At 43.8% G+C, this 22,623-nt stretch overlaps 1 protein-coding gene across 2 annotated transcripts in view; it reads right to left on the bottom strand.

Moving 5' to 3' along the window:
* Positions 1-1,823: 1,823 nt before the first annotated feature.
* Positions 1,824-22,623, bottom strand: part of Atrnl1 (attractin like 1) — a 518,026-nt gene continuing 497,226 nt past the window's right edge. For both annotated transcript variants that reach the window (XM_021219342.2, XM_029541782.1), the window contains one exon: positions 1,824-4,090. In XM_021219342.2, the coding sequence (XP_021075001.1) occupies positions 3,969-4,090 (122 nt within the window). In that variant the 3' untranslated portion in view covers positions 1,824-3,968. The remainder of the gene's footprint in view (positions 4,091-22,623) is intronic.

The following is a 22,623-nucleotide window of genomic DNA, read 5'->3' as shown; positions in this document are numbered from 1 at the left end:
TTCCTTGAAAACCTATGCAAAGCATTTGGAATTAGAGAGATGAATTATTTAAAGAGCGCTGTGGAACTGCAGCTGCCAGCAGCACATCCCAGGGCAGGCTGTCGCTCTGCATGGGGAAGAGCTGCTGGGCAGCTACTGAGCAGGCAGGCCACCCTGCTCTCCAGTCTGAAGATGGGAAGATGCCCTCACTGGAGAGTCTATGATCAACTAAGTCCTGAGCTCACTCTTGGGAAGCAGTAAGAGGGTTTTGCAAGGAAAAGTGCACCCAGGTGGATTCTGATGAGTTCTCACTTACTGAAGCCTTTTTAACATAAAACCCTCTTCAGTAGTTCTGTGGGTGCTGAGAAAAAAGCCCTTAGAACAGCAGGGCTTCTGTTCCCCTGCCCTCTCTGTGGGTGAGTGCTGGCTTTGTCCTTCCTTGCTCTGTTTGTGGGTAAACTTTGTCAGGGTGACTCTGTTTAGATGTCATCAAGGAGTCGTCTGAGAAAGGCTCCACTGAGCCATAGAACCAGAGTTCTGTTGCTCCAAGTGCCAGGCTGGGTTAGAAATCTCCAAATTCCAGAAGCACAGGACTTTTTTTTTTTTTTTGAACAAATATACTTGACTTGAAAAGGTGCATGAAATTAGTAGATGGATCCACAAGAGCCGACTGGACCGCCCCGTGATTAGACCAGCCATCTCTGAGGATGTCAACAGCTCTGCAGTGGGAAGTGTTTCTCCCTTTAAGTTAGGCCTGACTTCAAAACTTCACTTCAAAACTTCTCCAGTAACACAGACACACACACACACACACACACACACACACAGACACAGGCAGACAATCTCTAAATGACCTCATGGCAGGGGCCTTGGCCGTTACATAGGCACCTCTGACTCACGAACACCCAATGGAGATGAGATGTCGGAATGCACAGCGAGGATTGATTGTACAGATGTTCTCATTAATGTTTCCTATTGAATACAACAGGACAGAGAGGGCTGGGAGGTGGCTCACTGTGTGCTGCCATGCAAGCCTGAGGACCCATGTTCAATCCTCCAGAGTCCACTGGGGAGACAGAAAGGAGATCCCTGAGGCTCACCAGCTAACTGCCGAAACCAGAAGCCTCCAGGCTCACAAATCAAATTGGATCACATCAAGTAAATGAAGATTGAGGAAGATACCTGAAGTCAACTTCTGGCTCTGCACATACATGCACATGCATTCACACATGCAGACAGGCACACACATGTGCATGTACTCACACACACACACACACCTATGCACACATAAGTGCATGTATACAATACTCTCACACACACACTCACACTCACACACAAGTGCATGTACACACACTCTCACATGCATGTACGTGCATACACACCTACTCATACACATGTGCACTCTCACACTCATACACATGCACACACACTCTATCACATTAACAATACACTACGATATAGATCACTTTTCCGTGCTTATCACTAACTTAGCTTTCTACTCCCTCTGAGCATCTTAACTCTTTAAAATTTACCACAACAACTCATAAACACAAGCACACTGTGTTTTCACCAGGACTTTTCTTGTTGTCCAAATTATGTTCCCAAGTTAATTTTAAAACTCCATTCCAGTCAACTGAAAGTCTGAAAGTGTGCATACTTGGCAGAGTGAGAGCTTGCATGCTGAGGGGTCCCTTCCTGAGTCATTCTATGCTGAAGTGTTCAGAATTCCATTAAAAAGGTTTCCAAGAGAACCAATCATTTGAGCTTCTAACTTTGTTTAAAAAAAAAAAAAAATCTGCATTTAGGATGTGCAGAGGGAGGAGGAAGGCACAGAGAATGAGGTGTTTTTGGTTCACTTCACCCAGGGGTGAAGAATTTTATTTCCAGTAAAAAGCTTTATAAGCTGAGAATATATTGCATAATTGGCCACAGAGTTAACGGTAGTGTGTGACATTGCATTAATTCCATAATTATCTAAAATTCAAAAATTTTTAAAGTTTTAAGAACCTGGGGGATTCACAGTGGATGAGGCCTGACAGCCCCTCCACAGGTCTGGTCTACCTTCCTCGTTGGCAATTAAACAAACTGTGCAACTCCTTCATTTTTCAATGACTATTTCTTTACAGGACCAATGCTGCCAATTTCATGGGGGAAATCAACATGTAAAGTGTCCAAAAGAAGCTAATCAAATTACTTGATTGTTTTTAGGAGACATTCACAAATTCGGCTCAATTAGTTTTCTGAGAGAATATGTCCTGGGAAGTACCAACAACCATCACCCCCTCCCCAACCCAAACCCCACAGGCTGTAGAGAAAATTACTAAAACTACTCTACAAATTCATCGGATTTTGAGTGCATGGAAAATAGAGTAGAACTATCATGCCAACATAAGGAATATAAGCTATATCCAAAAGGCTAGTTATCAAAATAAGACAGTCATGGTTAGATGCAACCTAACTATGCTTTATAAGATGCAACTACATAGTCTGTGGTCATTTCTCTTACATATTACATTCTATCCTCATCAAATTAAGCTATGTATACATGGCATTTGAAATAAATATTCAATATTGCAATAGGGTCATATTCTGTGACTGTACAACCATGGCATGCAGTAACTAGGCATTAACTGTAAAGTGTCATTACCTTCCTGAATTCCAAAGAACATGAAAAGTATGTATACTGTACTTAACATTGATTAGGTGGAATGACTTTCGTGTTAAACAAAACTACAGAGAATGCAGCAGCTTCAGGACTCTTGTACATTGTTCTTGTGTCTCCAGTAGTCACCTTGAAGTCAGCCAGGGCCGCTCCAGATTGCGTGAGCATCAGTGAGCTGCTGTTGATGTCAGCTCTCACAGTTCCATGAGAGAGCTACCACGTTTGGCTTTCCTCTCTGCTCTTATCCAAGGCTTTGTGTCAATAGGGATGTTTTGGACATGCCCAGCAATGAATTTGTCTTTAGAATTCAGTCTCCTCACAGCACCACATGACTGTGTTGCAGATGGGGATCTTGCTGAGGCTTGCTGGACCCAGCTCTTGTCTGCTTGCATTCTACAGGAAGAAGTTGGTAGCAGGGAACTTGGAAAGTGTTACCTTTTAAAATACATTTTGTAACACTTGTGAATAAGAAGTGGCAAATAGACGGAAGCTGGAAGAAAGTGACACACTCTTGTGCAGACTCATAGGAACCGCTCCAGCCTGGCACGCTGACCCAGGGCACCAAAGCATCATGGCGTGGACCAGAAGCTCTGCTACTGAATGGTGGGTTTGGCTCTTCAGGCTATCAAGCTGGACCTGCTTCTGGAAGGAGGGGACACTAATCGCCAGGCAGCCTCCTCCATGCCTGTCGCTTCCCGAGTGTCTCTCTGCCTTGCTCAGAATTCTGACAAACTTCCTGACACAGTGCTCTACACTCCTATTAGTTTAACATTGTTACATTCTCAAATTGACTCTGGAGACCACGTGGTCACGTGGAGAATTTAAACACGTGACCTACAGCCTTGCTTTCATTTTTATAAGGAGACAAAACGGCAATCACAGCTGCCAGGACTTGTTCTTTTTCTACTCTGATGCCAATGTTCTAAGTTTGCTAACGAGGCAGAAAACTGTACATTTCTCATCATTCAAGCATTATAAAATGTCTTTCTTTAAAGTCTTGGGATATAAACAGTTGATTTATATGAATTACATATTTCCATCTGCATTAAGAAACAATATACATCTTTTTTTCATACCAGGTTATGTTAGCTCTCAGCCTAAGAGAGCCATAAAAACTGACTTTATCACTGTGACCCTCAATACTGTTACTTTAAAAAACCCTGACTGGCAGTCTCTGGCCTCTTGGGACATTGCCCACTTAGAGGGAACTGTACCTGGCCCTGGATCATAGGACATTATTCTCTGTGAGACCCAAGGCCACAGAGCAGCTTTAACGGAAGCCATTTGTGAAGTAAACCGACACACAGTACAGAGCTGGTTTCCATTCTCAGACACAAGTTCCTTGACGTGTGGAGAGATGCTTCCGATTGCGGACTCCGGAAGTCTTGTCTTTACTATCAGAAGGCTTCTGCTGTGAAATGTCTATCAGGGCACTGGCGATAGCAAGGCCTAGAAAGAAAGAAGAAAGGTATTTAGATGCGCACAGACATATCCGGGTGGATGGAGGTGGTTTTGGGTGATGTTAACACATCCAGCATGAAATAGGTCCTTACTGATGATCTAGCAGTGAACAACACACAGAAGAACAACAAGAAACTGAGTGAAACACTGTACAACCGAGTCAGAGCCTGGGAAACATGACAGCCAGCTGCTCACACTACTTCTTGCCTTATTTATGTTTTTGAAGGCAGGTTTGTTCTGGATAGAATGGGACACTTCAAGGTTGCTATTTTGATTTTGCCTCTATAAACAAAACTCATTAGATGTGCCTTTTAAAAGAAGCTTAGATCACAGTTAGGTTTCTGGAAAAAGTGAACAGTAATACAAGATTATCACTTGAGGTCTGTGGCTTTCCACCACTGCATACCATGTAGCTGCCACATTGTTGAATAGATTGCTTTCTTGCCCCCAAAATTTCCTGTACAGGACTAAATTATCATTCTCTCTTCCTGGCAAGCACTGTGCTTTATTTATTTTCTGCAGAGTCCTATAATTCTTGAGTAAAGCAAAAGGAACTCTAAAATCCCCATCCTTTGCCTCAGAGCTGGACTGCTTAGCTTTGTTTAAGACCTGACAGAAGGACCCCAAAGTCTTAGAGAATTGACTTTGAAGTGAGCTGATCCAGTCCTTAGATCCTTATGGGCATCTTCAGGGGTTGCTTCCCAAGGAAGAGCTTTGTTTTGGATATTACCCCACACAAGATAATATTGAATTATCCTATTCTCCTGGATCAATTTATTCTACATAGGTTCCAAATACAATCTGGCAGGAACAGACCTCAAGGCTTTCTGAACAGAAAATAAAATGTTAATAAATAACCACGGGACAAAGGAGGTCCTATGGATGGTCATCCATTAGAAGGCCTTCATCAGAGGTTGATGCTAAGTCCTCCTTGGCCATGTAAGGGAGAACAGAACCACATGGTGCCTACCCCTGGAACAGAGCCAGCAGGACGTGGGCCTCCATGAGAGCCAATGGTTGCTGTAGGCAGAAGGCTTATTTGTATATATTACTTTATTTCCCTCCTTTGAGGAGTGTCCTACCTGCCAACTACTCCATGATAATCAGGGACAGCAGAGTCTGGGAGGTGAGAATGTGGCGAATGCCTCAGCAAAAAGGTAAACACTGAGACCTCAGGACAGCCCTTGAGGCTGTGGGAAAGAACTCTGAAAACATGAGTTCCAAGATATACAGTTTCTCACTATGCAAAGTATAAAGATGTAATGTGAGTTATATGAGGGCCTTCACATACCTAGAAAAACAGAGGCAACTGCACTATGAGCCAGCCTGTCAGAAAAGGTACAGATGTGGGCAGATTCCTGAGTTCAAGGTCAACCTGGGACAAAGGGAATTTAAATTTAGGTCCAGGCATGGTCAGAATGGTATTCTTGGGATGGGATCCCAGCTATGTTTGTTGTATTACAAAGGCAGGCAGGTCTCTAAATTTATTTGCAACGTTTAAAACAAAAAGTACTTGCTGTCTAAAAATCGGGGGCTAAGGTCATGATTTGTGGGATGGTCTGAATGTGTAAATGACTGAATGGATATGAAATAAAAGACTGGGCTCTTGTTCTGTGAGAGGTGAGCTATCAGTGAGTGATGACAGTTCTTTTATATAATGTTTTTTTAGCAAGAGCTGAGCTGTCTGGAGATTTCTGGATTGGAAAATCCATGGAGAGTGAACACAACTCTTTTAGAATTTTTTTCTAACACAATTTCTGACCTTGGCTGGAAGTCCCGAGAATTGCCTGGAGAGCTAGCATAGCTCTTTTAGAGTGTTTTCTAGCAGCTATCCAGAAAGAACTGTTTGGAGAGCTAACAAAACCCTTTTAGAATTTTTCCTGGCTTTCTGACTTTGATTGGAAAACCCAAGAATTACTTTTAGTATTTTTCTAAGAGGATTTCTGACTTGGTCGGAAAAATCCAAGAATTTCTTTGTAGCAACTTTTCTGACTTTGGTCAGAAAACTCATGTGCCATCCAGAGAGCTTTTAGAATTTTTTTCTAGCAAGGGAGAGCTGCCTCTATAGAGAGCTGTCTTGAGTAGAAAGCTTTCTACAGAGAGCTCTCTAGGGAGCCATTTCCAGCAGAGCACAGGCTGTCAGCATGGACCCATGATTTGATTTCGTGTCATTTGTTTCACCTCTCCCAGACACCCCTTCTCTCAGAACCCCTCTCCAAGCAGAGGCTGGTCCTTGGCACATTGGGTCCCCTCCAAGTAGATTTTGGTAGTCTTTGACCCACCTGAATATGCAAATCTGAAAGCTGAGCATGGGAGTATGACCAGAGGACCTGACTACCCAGCTTAAGATGTTGAACAATGGAGAGAGATAAATGGGCTTCTCTACACAGGGAAGCAGAGTCAGAGAAGGAATGTAGTGAGCTCCTGACAAGACATGTTCTGTTTAGAAGGGAAATAAACTCAAGGACATCTGGTGGCAGTAGGTGTGGATGGAGGAACAGCTATGGTTGGATAGAGAAGAAATTATAGCTCACAGCAACCACCTTTCAGAATCTTAGTATCACCCTGAGGCTTATAGACATAATACTGGCTCACACTTAAAATGAGTATGTTCTTGTCCGTTGACAAACACATGTGAACTTGTGCAGTGCCATGAATTGTGTTGTAGGGTTTACTCACGGTCAATACTTTATTTCTTTAACTTGTGGATGTAAAGGGCTTTAATTTAATTTTTAAAAAGCATAGCCTTTGGTTGTGCTCACTGAAAGTTCAGATGGAACAGATCTCAACTTTCCTCAGGTCTCCTGGCATACTTCTCTCATAATTTACAACTTCCTGCTAGGTCACTCCTGGCACCAACTCCTCCAGAGACAGCCAATATGAGGAATAACAGATGACTCTTTTACTCTGGTCAGAGACCACTTACACTATTACTATATCCAAATATGAAGTCATGCCAGAGCTCTTACATGAAGCTCCAAATGCTGTTCCTCATAGCAGATGTGGTACCAGGGGTAAGGTTAAAAAGCTTCTGATGCCAGGATAGAAAATCCTCTGCTAATTTATGTGTCTTTGTATGTGGGGGGTATATGATATCCAAAGCCTAATGAAAGCAGTGTCTCTCACAGCATTCCCTGTTTACCCAGGACCCTGAATCCTGGGAACACAATGAACTGAAAAACCATATACCACATTTTAGTTAGTATTCAAATAAAATTGAAAGCCATGCTAACTTTTAACTTGACAGCTTTTTGAGCTTTCCTATGCGAACGAGCAATGGGCCATGTTTAGGCTCTATATGAACAGCACCAAGCATGCTGGAAGGCTTGGGAGTCCTTGGATAGAATATTGAAGCGTCTACCCTGTGTAGTTATAGAGGACACCTGGGGTCACTTTTATGCTTTGTATAGGTTAAATGATACTTTCATTCAGGGTTAAGCATGGATCCCTTACCAGATTTCATGGCCAGTGGCCCATCAGGAACTCATAATTTCATAATTATGAACAGGGCAAAGATCACAATAATTGTTTATGTTTGTGCTTCTTGAATGTCAAACGAAGGGATTTTATTTCTAATTGTGCATTTCTTCCTCTCTGATGTATGGTAAACTTTTTATCACCAGAACAACCCAGAGGATGCCAAGTCTTCATCCTACCTGTCTGCAAATGTGAGGAAGATGCAAACAGGCCCATCTTCCCGAATTTTGTAGTGAACACATGTAGCCTCTGGGGAGGCCTAATCTCTAGAATAGCCTTGCCATTCTTTGTTATTTAAAGGAATCTGCTTTTATTAAACGACAAAGAGAAAAGCCAATTTAGTAGCTTTTTAAGGGAAGGATGTTATCTCTTCCTTGTCTCCTAATGCATGCTAGGGCACAGGCTAAACATGTAGACAATATCCAGATGCTAAATTAAAACAGCCCAGGCTATCATCAGCTGCTGGTTCAGAAAACAGCCTATGGGCTTCAAGGAGCAGCCCAAGATGCCAGCGAGCAACATGCCAGACTGCTCACAAAGTCAGCAATGACTATCCTTCCAGTCCCTTAGGGCTTAAGGAGTAGCGGGGCCGCCTACTTAAGTCTTGTCTTCAGCTCCAGCACAAGACAACTAGAAAAAGGGAAAGCTAACCCCAACCAGCTGCACAGACCCCGCACTTATAGTTAACCTGTTTACAGCTCCCACAACTCAACACTCTGCAATCCAGACACAAGAATGTTCGCTTGTCGTTCGCTAGTCTTCATGCTGCAGATTGTGGTTTCAGATCCACAATGGCCTTGAAGAGAGAGATAAGCAAACTAGGCAGACACAGCTTCTGAGCGACCCCCACTGTGCCGACCCCCACTGTGCCAGACCCCACCCCACTGTGCCGACCCCCCACCCCCGCTGTGCCGACCCCCACTGTGCAGACCCCCCTCCGCCCCCACTGTGCCGACCCACCCCCACCCCCACTTTGCTGATCCCCACTGTGCGGTCTGTTGCCCAGTGTGGAGAGCCAGGAGCTTCTCCTGTCAGAGCCTTTCCTGAAATGACCAGGGGAGGAAGTGTGCCATCAGATCCTGTGTAGTGGCACATGCTGATTGCCACTAGAGTTCTATTAAAACCAGCCCCCTCCCAACCCCCCGCCCAGAGGATCATTTTTCAAAATGTCACACAGATCATCCGATGAAATCCACTTCTTGTGTTCTCTAGGCCTTCGATAGTTCCTTGTTATCAAGGCAATACAATTAACTGTGGGAACGATTCATTATTTTAGACTGGCGGTCTAAAGGAATTTCATTTACCATGTCATGGTGACATGCCAACACTGCAGGCTAGCAGAATGTACATCAATATATACCCATAGATTCAATAAAAATGCTAGGGTTTAAATATTTACTGTAAGCCTTAGCTCTTTGTATTTCTAATTCTTAAACACCCGACACTGTGACAGATAATTTATATTCCAAGTTGAATCCATGTATGCAAGAATGTCTTCCTTTCTCCTGCCTCCCATGACCTCCTGGTGTTTCCAGGGTTGCCTGGGGTCATGCAGGCAGGGATGAGCTTTGAAGGAAGTGGAAGACTTCATCAGAATTTCCCTCAGTAAATGGGCTTGGTTTGGCAGTCACAGTGTTGGTTGACAAAAGTTACCACGGCTATTTGACAAGTGGGTAGAAACGTGTGCTAAGGTTACACTTAGCTGTAATCCGAACTATACTTGCTTCCTAAAATTTGAGAACTTCACCTCTCTGTAAGCTCCTGCAAACACGCCCAGAAGGGAATGGAGCATAAATAGCTGATAATCAACCCTCAACTGGCAAATGCATCTTTTCCAAGCACGAGGGACACATCAGGAGTTTAGTTATTGTTTGTAAAACCCTGGTTTTCCCCAGTGGAACTGAGGGGTAACAGGAGACTCTGGCAGTAACAATCTAATCACAAAGCTACTGATGCATGTTTCTTTACAATTATGCAAAACAATTAATAAGTACAGTAATAAAATATTGCACTTCAAATGGAACTGCCTTGGAAGGAGGGTTCCAGCCTCACACATAGACGTTGCACTTCCGTTTTGTGTTTGTTCAGAAGCCTTGAAAGAGCCGTTCATTTTGAAGTGCTTTCCGCCCAGGTCTGTGTAAGAGTGAGCGCCACCATATATTTTAATTTTCCAGGAAAACAGCTTCATTAGGCGTGAAAGGTTAATTGCAGGTTTAAGTGGAGTTCAGAGAACGGTGCAGGGTCTGTAGTGAATTGCGCAGTCTGCTTCAGGAAGACGGAATGAGTGCTATAAACTGTGTGCCCCGCTGAAATGTTTTACCACCTCATTTACTATCTGTCTTCTTTTACTGCTTGTATTTGTAGTTCTTCTAAACCTTTAATGGCTACAGTTTTATTTCACTGTAATCAGATTTAAATGGAAATACCATGCTGGGATGTTTAAATGTTTTCCTTCTGATTCTATATAGCTCCATACTTGCGCTCAGAGCCTGGGCGATCCTTCACATAATTAAGAAAGTGACTTTGGGAAACTTTGATGTCACACACACTCTTGCCATTGTGCAGACTCCATTGGACATTCAGCATGGCCTGGTTTGCCAATACTCGGCCATGGCTGGATGCATAATTAGAAAATATGCATTTCCATTTTAATCTATCTTTTGGAAGGCTAGCACCAGTGAAGTCATTATTAGGCAAAACTCCAAAGATTACATTGTTAAATAAAAACTGCAATACTGCAAGTGCTCCAGACACTGGGATGACAAATGGATCCGTAATCCTTGTCTGAGAGCTTAAAGAAATGTTTCCTTTCACCTACTAAAAATGACTAACTCCCACAGATGCAAGTGTTTAAGTGATCTTTGTATTCTGTTTATAAAATTTTGTTTGGCATTTAACACATAATAATATTCTATAATTTCATTTATAGATACTGTGTTTAATTATAGAAAACGTAATGCTGCAAATCCCATGGATACCTTTTCCAGTATTCTGTAACACTGCTGGGCATACCCTGGACTTCGTATTATCCGATCCCTCATTGGCTGGAAAGTACTTTTTCAAATCATGATTTAAAGTGAAATCCCATGATGCTTAGCAAGTGGGGCTTCCTCCATTTCTCATCGGAAATTTTACTTGGTTCTTTTAATTTTTATTTTTAGAGTCCTGACATGTACAGAACCTCAATTGAGATACCCTGCTTCTGTGCAGCACTTTGTGAGTCGAGGCAGGAATACTGTGAGGTTTAGGTCACTCTAGCCTACATAATAATATTCTGTCTCAAAACAAATTAGACTAAGATCTCAAACAAAATAACAATCCTAATACATGATATTCTTCATTTTAAGAGTAGTCATCCTAAATTTTGAAGTGTTTATCACTAGCTAAGAAACTGAAAAATGGCAACATTGTAACTACTGCTATGTTTGACTTTGCACTGTGTAGAAGAGTTGTATTTTAGTATTTCTCAACCAAATGAAACTATGTATGCAAGGATGTTTTGTAAGCTGTACCCACAGGGGTGTAGCCCTCAGCCCTCATCACAGAAACTTCTCTTTGCAACAGAAGGAGGCCACTACAGAAAACCACAGCCAATCAAAAGGCAGAGCTGTGGAGCCCAGTCCCAATGGATATATCTACAAAACACTTCAGCACTCAAAACAGGCAACATTTTAGAAGAGGAAACAGCAAGGTTGTAAGAGGTTGAGGTCAGAGAGTTTGCTCTGAGATTGTGTCTGTGTTAGAAGCTACAGCATAAGCATGAGCTGAACAAGAACAAAGGTAGATGAACCAAAGTGGATGTAGGAAAGACCACAGCGCCTCAACAAAGAGCTACAGGCAGCTAAGGAATGCTGAGTGGGAGAAACAGTCCTCCCCAGGGAAGAACATATTAGTTCTCCAATACCAACTAATCAGCTATGAAAACATAAATACAAGTAACATTAAACAGACTGGGCAGGTTATATATAGTGATTATATATGTATAATCACTATATATATGTGTACACAACTGTTAAAGGAGTACATGAATAATTTGAAAGGGAGTAAGGAGGGGTATATAGGGATTTGGAGGAGGAAAGATAGGGAGAAAATGATGTTGTCTTCAATGTAAAAGAAATGCCAGTCATCATCATCATCACCATCATCATTACCATCCTTGTCACCATCATCACCATCACCACTTTCATATGAAAAGTCTCAAGCCAAATACCAAGGAACAGAGAAAGCACTGGAATTGTATAGTTGTGATGATGTCTTTTGGTAGTATTCATTCATTCATTCATTCATTCATTCATGCATGCATGCATGCATGCATGCATGCATTCAAAACCAAGTATGATTCTAAGTTGGGATGCCAGATAAGGGGGAGAACACAGAAAGGCAGACTGGAAGACTCACAGACAGCACATACTGAGATGGCATGAGCAGTGACCTGATACGGCATTCAGTTCTCATGGATGGACCTCGAGAGCAGCGACAGTGCTTGTGAGGCTTGTGTGACATGTGTGCACTGTCCATGCATTAGTGAGTATGCTAGTGCATTAGGCAGTGTGCTAGTGCATTACTGAGTGTGCCCCTGCATTAGGGAGCATGCCCCTGCATTACTGAGTGTGCCTGTGCATTAGGGAGTGTGCCTGTGCATTAGGAAGTGTGCTAGTGCATTAGGGAGTGTGCCCATGCATTAGGGAGTGTGCCTATGTATCAGTGAGTGTGCCTGTGCATTAGGGAATATGCCCTGCATTATTAAGTGTGCCCCTGCATTACTGAGTGTGCCCATGCATTAGTGAGTGTGCCCATGCATTAGTGTGCTAGTGCATTAGTGAGTGTGCTAGTGCATTAGTGAGTGTGCTAGTGCATTAGTGAGTGTGCTAGTGCATTAGTGAGTGTGCCCATACATTAGTGAGTGTGCCCCTGCAGTAAGAAGCATGAAAGTAGCCGAGATTACTGATAATGGCACACCATTGGCATCCCATGGAGAGCGCATTGCTTAGATTCATGTCACTTATTTCACATGAGGGCAATGATTAACTGGCAGTTTCTTAGATAAGCACGTTTTCTCGCCCAGCCTCTGTAACGCTCCTCAAGACCATTCTGTTGAAGTGGGTCATGAAGCTATTTTTATTCCAGTTTAAACAGATGGCCCAAGAAGCGCAAGTGGGAAGTGACTCGTTCAGTTCACACAACTGGTGGGGTGCAGGGACCCAATCACCCTGCCCCTGATCATGGGGCTCCGGCTCTGTTCACTTTGTGGCAAAAGAAGAAATATATAGCTTCAAATTAGGCATCAACTGCAGGATTTTGAGCCAAAAGAGAAGAACAAAACAAACACTCATAGTGTGGTCAGAGGCACTAATTGATGTCAAGGGTAACAACAGCCACAACAAGGCACAAAACAACACTCTGCTGCCATTGATCAAACGCTCATAATAAACCAGGCATTGTCCCATCAGTGTATCAATGCATGCAAATGTGAGTGACGTAGTACATGTCAAGTTGATTGACATGCTCGGAGGGTATGGCACAGGCAATGTGCAGTAGCTGGTTGTTCAAAGCTGGGGCAAAGATGAAAGAGCTCCTGGGTGTGCTAACTGTCTCACATGCGTTTTTAATTTGCCAGCTGAAAAGAGCTTCAGAATGCCTTAAGTCACTGAGAGGCATGGAGGGCACACGGGAGCAGTGGCTATTTTTATTAAGTCAGAGAGGGAACAGCAGTGCTGAGCATGAGGTGGGTCAGGATTCTAGAGGAATACCTGAGAGGAAGAAGACTGGGTGGATCCAAAGGTGACCCCTGGCTTTCTGGCCTGGATGTCTATGCATCCCAACACTGTGGAGAACATATGATAGAGAGGAATCAGCTAGGCTGTGTGGCCTAGGTACAGTGACCTGGGGACATCTCAGGGGCTTGTCTGGTGGGAAGTACAGGTGTAGAAGGGGTTGTTTGTGTGGGTCGGCCTGAAGACTTGGTATGGAGAGCAATACCACCTCTTGTTGTTTAGTGTCAAAATCTGAGCCAGTGAGACTGGGCCATGGAGAGAGAAGCGGCCCTCATCTTTAGTCAGACAGCCGTTCTGAGGTCTGACCCCTGGAGGCAGGAACAGCACAGAGGGTGGGATGGATCTGGTCCTGGTATCAACTGGGCAGGAGAAGATCTTAATGGTCACTGGCAAGGACAGCTTCCTGTGCTCCTGGGCTGGACCAGAGGCAGGTCTGGGGAGCGAGATGCTCTGCACTGGAGGAGAAGAGGCCACGGCAGAGAGAGGAGAGAAGAGGAGAGGAGAGGAGAGGAGAGGAGGAGGAGGAGGAGGAGGAGGAGGAGGAGGATGCAGTGAGGAGTCTGGTAGTGCAGAGGACTGGAACACCAGAGAGGCAGGGACAGGGTGGTCACAGGCTCCCTAAGGACTGGTCCACAAGTGGCTGTTACAGCCCGTGGGACTTGATTGTGTTTGTAGTAAGGAACCCCCCACGTCCCAAAGCAACTCTAACCCGCTGAGTTTGTGGCTTCCAATGTGCTCCTTGGCTTACAACTCAGAGCCTCCCTAGCACTATTTCTCTTGGGAGGGAGTTAGAGTTGGTTCTAAGGTTACTTCTGGCTCTTCTCATGTATGACTCCAGCTCACTTTCTTTAGGAGGTCACTGGCAAAAGGCTCCAGATATTGTCCTCTCCCATTCACACATGCTACCATGTGACAACAGAATAGGCCACAGGGACACAGGGAAGTCGGGGGATTGGTGGGTTCAAGGATTTGTCCAAAAGTGAACATTTGGTCTTGTTAGTTAAGAACCAGGACTGTACATCAAGATCCAGCTGGAACGACTGCATGAGTTCTGAACTAATGCTTAGGTCTCAGCCAGACATCAGTGGTCAAGGAGCCGGCTGGGTCTCTCTTTGGGGGGCTTTGTTGGTTTAGTTTTGTGGCTGTCTGATTCTTTACATTTATTCGACTGGGAATAAGTTGGCTATAAGGATGGTACACTTTTATGTCCCAGCCTTTCTGTTACATAGACAGACAATAAACAGTGAAGGGAGAGAGAACGGTGTCACAGAGCTGGGTGCTGCTAGGGAGGTGATCTGCCACTGCAAGTCTCGGTTCCCCGGTGCCACTGAGGGCAGGGTGGGAACGGAAGGAGGACACAGCGTCGGCATGGCTGTGGCTCAGGCTGTCAGTGGGGGTGGCCTGGGGGTGATGATCTAAAAGTGCCACTGTGCTTCCCCGATGAGGAGCCCCAAGGACCAGGCAGACTTCACTTAGGCAGGGAGGGCTGCAGACGGAGCTCTCGGCTCCGTCTTTAGGTCTATATCACAGCTGAACAGGTTTCAGTGTCTGTGGCTGTGTGCACAAGATCGACAGAAACCAGAAACAACTGCCACACTGGGCTGGTGCCAAAGCCCTAGCAAGGGCTCTCGATGAATAGTCCTGGAGCCTGCCGCTGATTTACAAACCAACCCTGGCAATCCCACGCGGGCTCTGTCTCCCTACTCGATCCCTCAGCTTCTCCTGTATCCCTCAGCTTCTCCTGTATCCCTCAGCTTCTCTGTTCCTGTTCCCTCTCTCAGAGGTTTGTACAAAAAGTTAGGGCCTATACAGACGCTTTCTGTAGAACTGGTTCAGCTCATAGACTTGTCTAAGATTTCGATTCCAGCTGAAAGTCCAGGTGGTGTGGGGTGACCTCAACTGTGGTGGTTTGTATGTGCTTAGCCCAGGGAGTGGCACTACTATGAGGTGTGGCCTTGTTGGGAATAGGTGTGGCCTTGTTGGAGGAAGTGTGTCACTGTGGTGGTGGGCTTGAAGACTCTCCTCCTAGCCACGGGTGGGGGGAGGGGGAAGCTGGTCTTCTCCCGTTTGACTTAAGAATAAGATGTAGAACTCTCAGGTCCTTCTGCATTGAAGCTAGCCCCAATTAAATGTTGTCACTTATAGGATTTGGCTTGGTCATGGAGTCTCTTCACAGCAGTGGAGACCCTAAGTAAGACAAGGACACGGTAGTTAGACAGCATTTGTGGAGTACCTCACCAACTTTTTAAAAGACTGCCACATTAAAACAGACAAAACTACACACGCACGGCTATTTATATAGTCTAAATATTATTTTTAATAAACTGTGTTAGTAAAGCAAACTTGTGGACTCTAACTGAACTCAGGTCAAATCCTCACTTCCAGCATTTGGTGAAACTGGGAGGGAGATCATTACAGGAAATCATGATTTTCCTATCAATGTCATTATAAATCTTAGTGCTTAGACCTTACCCAAAGGTATTCTAGATAAAGGCCAAAGGCACTTTTAACAAGAACTGAGGTGTCTATAGGTCCTCGACAAACCATTGCTTGAGAGAAGCAGAGCCGGGCCATCTGTTTCTCAAAGTCGATTTGTAAGCCTGGCCATTTCTCAAAATCGATTTGTAAGCCTGACTCGGATGCCTGGGACTCTCTCAGGACCCAGTCTGAGCTCTCCTGGTAACTCTACAAGATGACTGACCTTCAGCCTCACAGAGCATGGGGAAATGAAACTTCCACTCCCTGAAGCACTTTTGAGCGTCTGGCTGTGTATCTCCCCTAAACCCTGACCCTTCTGATGGAAAGAAAAGCATCATTTTCTTGTGCTTTGTCTTGAGGACAATAGAGGTGGCCTTTGGGCAACTATGGATTGAGATGTGTCACAGAGTCAGCATTGATGGGGAACTTTCAAGTTGTAAATCAAAGAGGATTTGTCTTTGATCTGGAACTTTCTGATATCCAGAGGGATAAACGCTGCCCAGTGTTTATGTCTAGGTATCTCCAGGCATGAGGTGAGTTCTCAGGCCTGGGGTTCAGAGTCCCTGCTGGGGACATGCTGTTACTCGCAAGCGCCCCCTACAGGAGAGGCACTTTGCCCGCCACAGGTTCCTCACATGGAATCAATGAATGAGTTAAGTGTTGGGAGGAGGCTGGCATGTTGGTGCCTGAGTCCTTACAGAGCTCTGGCCGGGAAGAGGAGGGAGCCCAAATGTCACCTGTGGGAGACTCGGCCTGGTCTGCCCTCTTTATGAGGCAGATTCACCTTGGATGCCATCTACCTACTTTGGTAATTGCCTCAACTGGCACCGGATTAGAAGAACACTCTCAGGTCAGTAAAGGGAAGCGCTCACGATCAGCGGTCGATGAGAGCTGTGGGCTCAGTGGTGCTCTGTAAAGGGTTTTCAAATTAGGCTTGCTCCCAGGTCTGGGCAAGGGGCCAGTTCGCCACCCAGCTGCCTCTGACGCTGGCACAGTGGCGGATGCGTTCCCATAATTAGAGGGCAAGACGATTTTAACAAAGAGACAGAATTTAATATTATATTCTAGGGGCACTGCATCTAAGAAGACGAAGCTTAACGGAAGAGTGGGAGTGATTTTATTTATCATTTCCCCACAAAACAACGTGAAAGGAGGATTCTTAAAAGCTAACAAGTGAGACACTTATAACAGTGATCGTTTTTCCATCTGGTCACTTAACACTATCATAATCAAAACGGAAGCAGGGTCCTGAGCGCACACACTCTAGGCTAATTACATCTTACTTCTGTTTGCTTTCTTGGAGGGGGAAAGGGCAAACCACGTGTTTTTATTCCTCCAGACAAGTACTGGATTGAGAAAAATGACTGATTATGAGCAATGGGCCACAAGACTCTCTGACAGTTCCAGAGACCATTCGGTCGTGGGTGGGTCAGCCACACCCTCGGTCGTGGGTGGGTCAGCCACACCCTCAGCGTACAGGCCTAGAGAGAATGCCTCCTGCGCTCCCTGAAGCCATCAATGTCTTATCACGAGAGAATCTTGCTATGTTCCACAGAAGGATTTTCAGATCCACGCCACCCAACGCCAAATGCTGTTTCTTTTACAGGCTACTTAACCTTTCTCAAACATTTATCATAGGGATTGGCATTTGAAAAGGGAGGTAAACTGAAAAGTGAAAAAAAATGCATCTTTTTTAAAACATAAAAGCAATCTGCTCAACTTCCCATCTTTAACATATTGACATATGTTTTGTTCCAATATTACTCAAAATTAGCTTTGAGATAAAAGTTCATATTAATTATCCCATAATGTAGCCTAATCATTGCTGACATTTTGAGAGAGCTGATACAGCCAAGATTGAAACTAAAAAAGTGGGTGCAAAAATATGGCACATGTTAATCCCCCAAGCCTCCAGTCTCCTCCACCAGCTCACTTCTCTTAGAGTAATGTCTGACAAAGGCCAGTACAGAGGAAGCAGGACTGGGCAGGACTGAACTACTTGACCAGCTCAGCGGGGGGCTTCTCCCTCTCCCAACAAGTCTGGTTCAGAGGTGCATGAGCCAAAAGATGTTGGCTATGATTTGGTTTTAATTTTATTGATTTGTTAGCCTTTGGTCTGCCATTAGAATAAGACAGGACATGTCAAAGGACTTGATTCTCTTTCTCAGTGGCCTCCCACAGAGAAGCACTTGTTAAACCCAACCTCTGGGATTAATTAGCAAACATTGCAAATGTAAGAATAAAGTGATTGCTTATGTTATGCATAACTTTCTAAACTCCTGTGAAGAAATAAGGTACGCCAAACAGCATCTCCCTCTTTAACTTTTGAGAATGACTGTAAATTGTCCCTATGGTTTGCATTTCATCAACTTCAACACTGCTGGTTCCCTTTGTGCAAATGAGTGGAAACTGAGATACGCATAGCTGTGGTGGAATGGCAGAGAGGAGAGACTGCCTCGGATTCTCTCAACTTCATCAGTACAAGTACTCAAAGGTGGGTTTGCTGAGTGGGTAGGAACATCAGTGCAAGGATAGGCCTTGTCTTACCATCTCCCTGTCGAGACTGAAAATCATGTGACTGAAAACCATGTCAAAGTGTGGAAGAAACAAGTCACAGGTCAACTTCATAAAGTAATCCTAAAATAGCCTTCTCCTACTAAAGACACCACACACACACACACACACACACACACACACACACACACACACACAAACTGTGCCCTATAAACCAAAAGGTTCCAAACATTCTTCAAGTGCATATTCACATTTGCTATTGCCAATATGAACGTGGCAAAATTGTTTCCTAGTTAGAACAATTTGTCTCACGTCTGTTTTTAACAGAATATCTACACAGTGGGTCGGAAGAGGCAGCAGGCATCCAAAACTAAGCCTAGGACACTGGATTGGGGAATCATTAACTAATCAATAGACAACTCTCCTACCCAGAGTGCACCAAATCAAACATTTGTTAACAACTTTTCAGATTTTCATACAAAATAATTAATGCAGTGTCTACCATAGAAAATTACATTTTAATGACTTTCTGTTCAAGTTACATGAATCTTATGTAAGGAAAGTCTTAGGAAGTCTAAGATTCCTTTCTACCCAAGTTATTAAAATTTGTGTTTCAATGTAGCTTTTTTTCACTAACATTGAATCAGTTAGCTTTAATTTCTGAAGAGAAGAAAAAGACTGCTAAGTTTTCCTATAACAGTTTTCACAGCTTTAATTTGCATTCACGGGGAAAAAAACACAATAAATTAATTTTCTTTTCTTGGGAAGAATTTGACAAATGCATTAATCATGAAGAAAGCAAATTTGGTTTTCTTTCCTTTTTCACGCAAAGATACATGTGTCTAAGAGACGGCTGAGTTAACGTTCTTCAAGCAAATGGGATATGATAACAACGGGCATTTGGAGAAGCAGAAAGTATAAATCTGGAGAACTTAGTCTCCAGTAACACAAGAGCACTTGGTCTCCCAAATGGCCCATGGAGCCACGACTGAAGGGAGATTATTCTTACTTTCTCCTCTGGGAACTCCCACCAAAGTCAGACTTATTCACTCACAGAGCAGAGCAGGTTGTGTCTGACATCACTTGGGTCCCCCGGACCATACGAGCTCTGCCCTGAGGTTGTGAGAGAACAAGGCGCTGGGAGGATGTTGGATCACAGCATGGAAAGCCTGACGCAGGATTCAGACAGAAACTATCGATAAAATTATTCCCAACGCTCACGCGGTACACCGATCTGAGTGTGGGCAAACAACAATCGGCAGGACGCAGCACAAATCTACCTCATATTTGCCGTTTGCTTTCTTGTATTGGGAGCACCACACATTCATAGGTAGTGTGAGTTCAGCATGCCTCTGTGGTTTCAGTGTTTCTTCTGCTGTGGAAAGGTCTTTCCAAGTCTGACCTCAGCAAGATTGCCCTCCCCCCAGACCTGTCTCATCTATGACGCTTCCTGATTGTGACTTCGTTTTCATGTTACAGAAACACAAAGGAAGTTATAGGAAGCAACCGTGACTGATTTGTTCTCAGTAAGTGGTCGTTATTATGAGTCATTTTAGAATGAAATGCAATTAAAATTTTATATGAAACACATATGAAATATATATTAAATACATATATATATATACACACACATGTAGGCAGTGTATATATATATATATATACACACACACACATAGACAATATATATATATATACACACACATGTAGATGGTATATATATACACACACATGTAGACAGTATATATATACAAATGTTACATGATGATATAAATAGGTTATATTATGAGATCAGCTCATCAGAACAATTTTGCTACCATCAGAAATACTTTGAACCTTAAAGGTATATACAATAAAATTCTTTGTATTTACAATAAAATACTTTGAACCTTTATTTGTATATACAATAAAATACTTTGAACCTTAAAGGTATATACAATAAAATTCTATTAAGAAATAGAAAGAAAGAAAAGAAAAAAGAAAAACGGAAATCTGCTGGGTGTGGTGTACAATGCTTTTAGTCCCAGAAGTTGGGATGCTGAGGCGGGTAGGTCTCTGAGTTCCAGGCCAGCCAATGCTACATAGAGAGACCTTGTCAAAAAAGACAAAAACCAAAACCAACCAACCAAAACCAAACCAAAACAAAAACCCCTCTTCTTGCCATTTGTAAACTGTGTGGTTCGTGGGAGCTCACGTGCACTGTGTGGGTGGACAAACATTGCTACCCTAAGGAGCAGAAGGGGGCAAAGGGAGTCCCCGTGCATCCCTCCCAGAATTCCTTTCATCCTACTGCCTTCTGCTTCTATAGAATAAATTTACCTTTCTTACATTAACCCACAACTCTCTTCTCTGCACATTATTTTATGAAAAGTTTACTTTGCATATTAGTTTTTAAATTTTAAAGTTTTTTCTATGCCACAATGGACCAGTTTTAAAAAAATGTCACTACCAGTGGAATATTTTTGCTAATGATAATCCTCACTGACCGAGAAAAATAATCCTGTTTTCTTGCATGTACTAAAGGGCTGCCTTATTTTACTTTAAGGAATATTTATTTGGGGTTGACTATTTTTCTTTAGAAACAGCCCGCAGTATTAAATTTTAAAATTGTTAGATGACTGAGTACAAGCTTCTCATTAGTCTGTCTTATGAAAATATACAAATCCTACTTAACAAGAACTAAAATATAAATATTCCCCAAATTTAAACAATGTCAATCTGCTCATGAAATTATACACAATGTCTTCATTGCAAGCAAGTAACTGTGATAAAAGCGTGCTATGGAAGTGGGGTTTGGGGAGCTCTGAGCCCTGGTCCTACACTATGGCTAACTGCAGCCCTCGGTGGGTAACACAGCTCTGGGTCGGCAGGCAGGGCAAGCCTCCTTCTCCTGGAGTCTCTGGGAGAGTCCACCATCTTGAATGCAGGAAAATACATGTCCAGGAACACTCTCACCCCAAGCTTTGAAAACAAGAATTTTTGGTTAACTAGTCATTGAATCACTCACCGTTTCTATTCCATGGTACTGGGAAACTCGGAGTTATAAGATGTACTAAACTTGAGCTGATCCCGTTTTAGATGATGCCATTCACCTACTACTACTTTATCCTGGCTCAGCGCTAGTAAGCTAGACACCACACGATGTGGAGTTCTTTAGCCTTGGGCCTATCATGGGGTACATTCTGAGTGCATTGTGGGCAGGGTGCATCTGCTGGAACCTGACAAACCAGGCCATGAGCAGCACACGGGAAGGAACTGGGGCTGGACTCCAGCGCCAGCACAGAGACTCTGGGGACAGGGAGGTCACAGCAAGGGAAGACCCTCGATTTGACTTGCTGTAGCTTGGGCCTCCTTGTTTGTCCTTTTAAAAACGCTGATTTCTAGAGCTTCCTTTTGTGCCTTTTCTCTCATATCTGACTGACACACAAAAGGCTGTGTGTTTCCTTTAATACATTTTAACTCACATGGGGGCTTCAGAGACAAAGTATGTTTCCTAAGTACACCCTGCACCCATTTCTTTTAGGAGATCAATAATTATCCTCCTTTTGTTTGCCATTCATTGTCCCACTCTTTGTAAGCCACCCCTTATTTCCTAGCTTCTCTGCTTTAAAAAGCCTGCAGCATGATGGCCGGTGTTTGACATTCCTGATTAAATAACAGCATCATCTAAACCTCCTTCCATTCTTGAGGGGGCCTCCTTTTGTGCAGCCACAGAAATGCTGACTAAATCTCTGTAATGCCAGGTTCTGTGAGCAACTCTGACTGGCAAGTCCGTATTTGATTCTGTGGCACGCAGGACACTTCGAGTGGTTTCAATAACCGCCTCTGTTACTAGGCTACTCCCAGGTCCTCATTTTCCTCCACAGATGATTTACATTTGAATGTTTCCATACCATATCCGCACTGGCTACAGAAACATGCCTGGTGCTGAAATGGTTCTTTCTCCTTTGTCTCCCCTCCCCCCCCACCTCTCCACCCTCAGGCTGCTTTACTATAGGTGTCCTACAGCCTTGTGTGAGTGTGACTTCCTGTCACTGATCACAGGAGCACCCTGTTAAACACAGAGAGATGTACTCAGGTTCTGGTTGGCCACATATAGCCACTGTAAGGGAAAGCTCAAATCCATCCCATGAACCTTAGGCCTCCTTTTTCCCTTCCATGAACTCCCTTAATGGTCTCTAAGGAGAGTCTTGGGCCAGGTCTAGAATGATGGTGTGTGTGTGTGTGTGTGTGTGTGTGTGTGTGTGTTTTCGAGTTTGTGAGAGGTGGGGGGAAGGGGGA

Source organism: Mus pahari, chromosome 1 (genome assembly GCF_900095145.1).
Source record: "Mus pahari chromosome 1, PAHARI_EIJ_v1.1, whole genome shotgun sequence".
In the NCBI taxonomy this organism is placed as follows: domain Eukaryota; kingdom Metazoa; phylum Chordata; class Mammalia; order Rodentia; family Muridae; genus Mus; species Mus pahari.
This window is presented reverse-complemented; position numbering and strand designations above follow the sequence as displayed.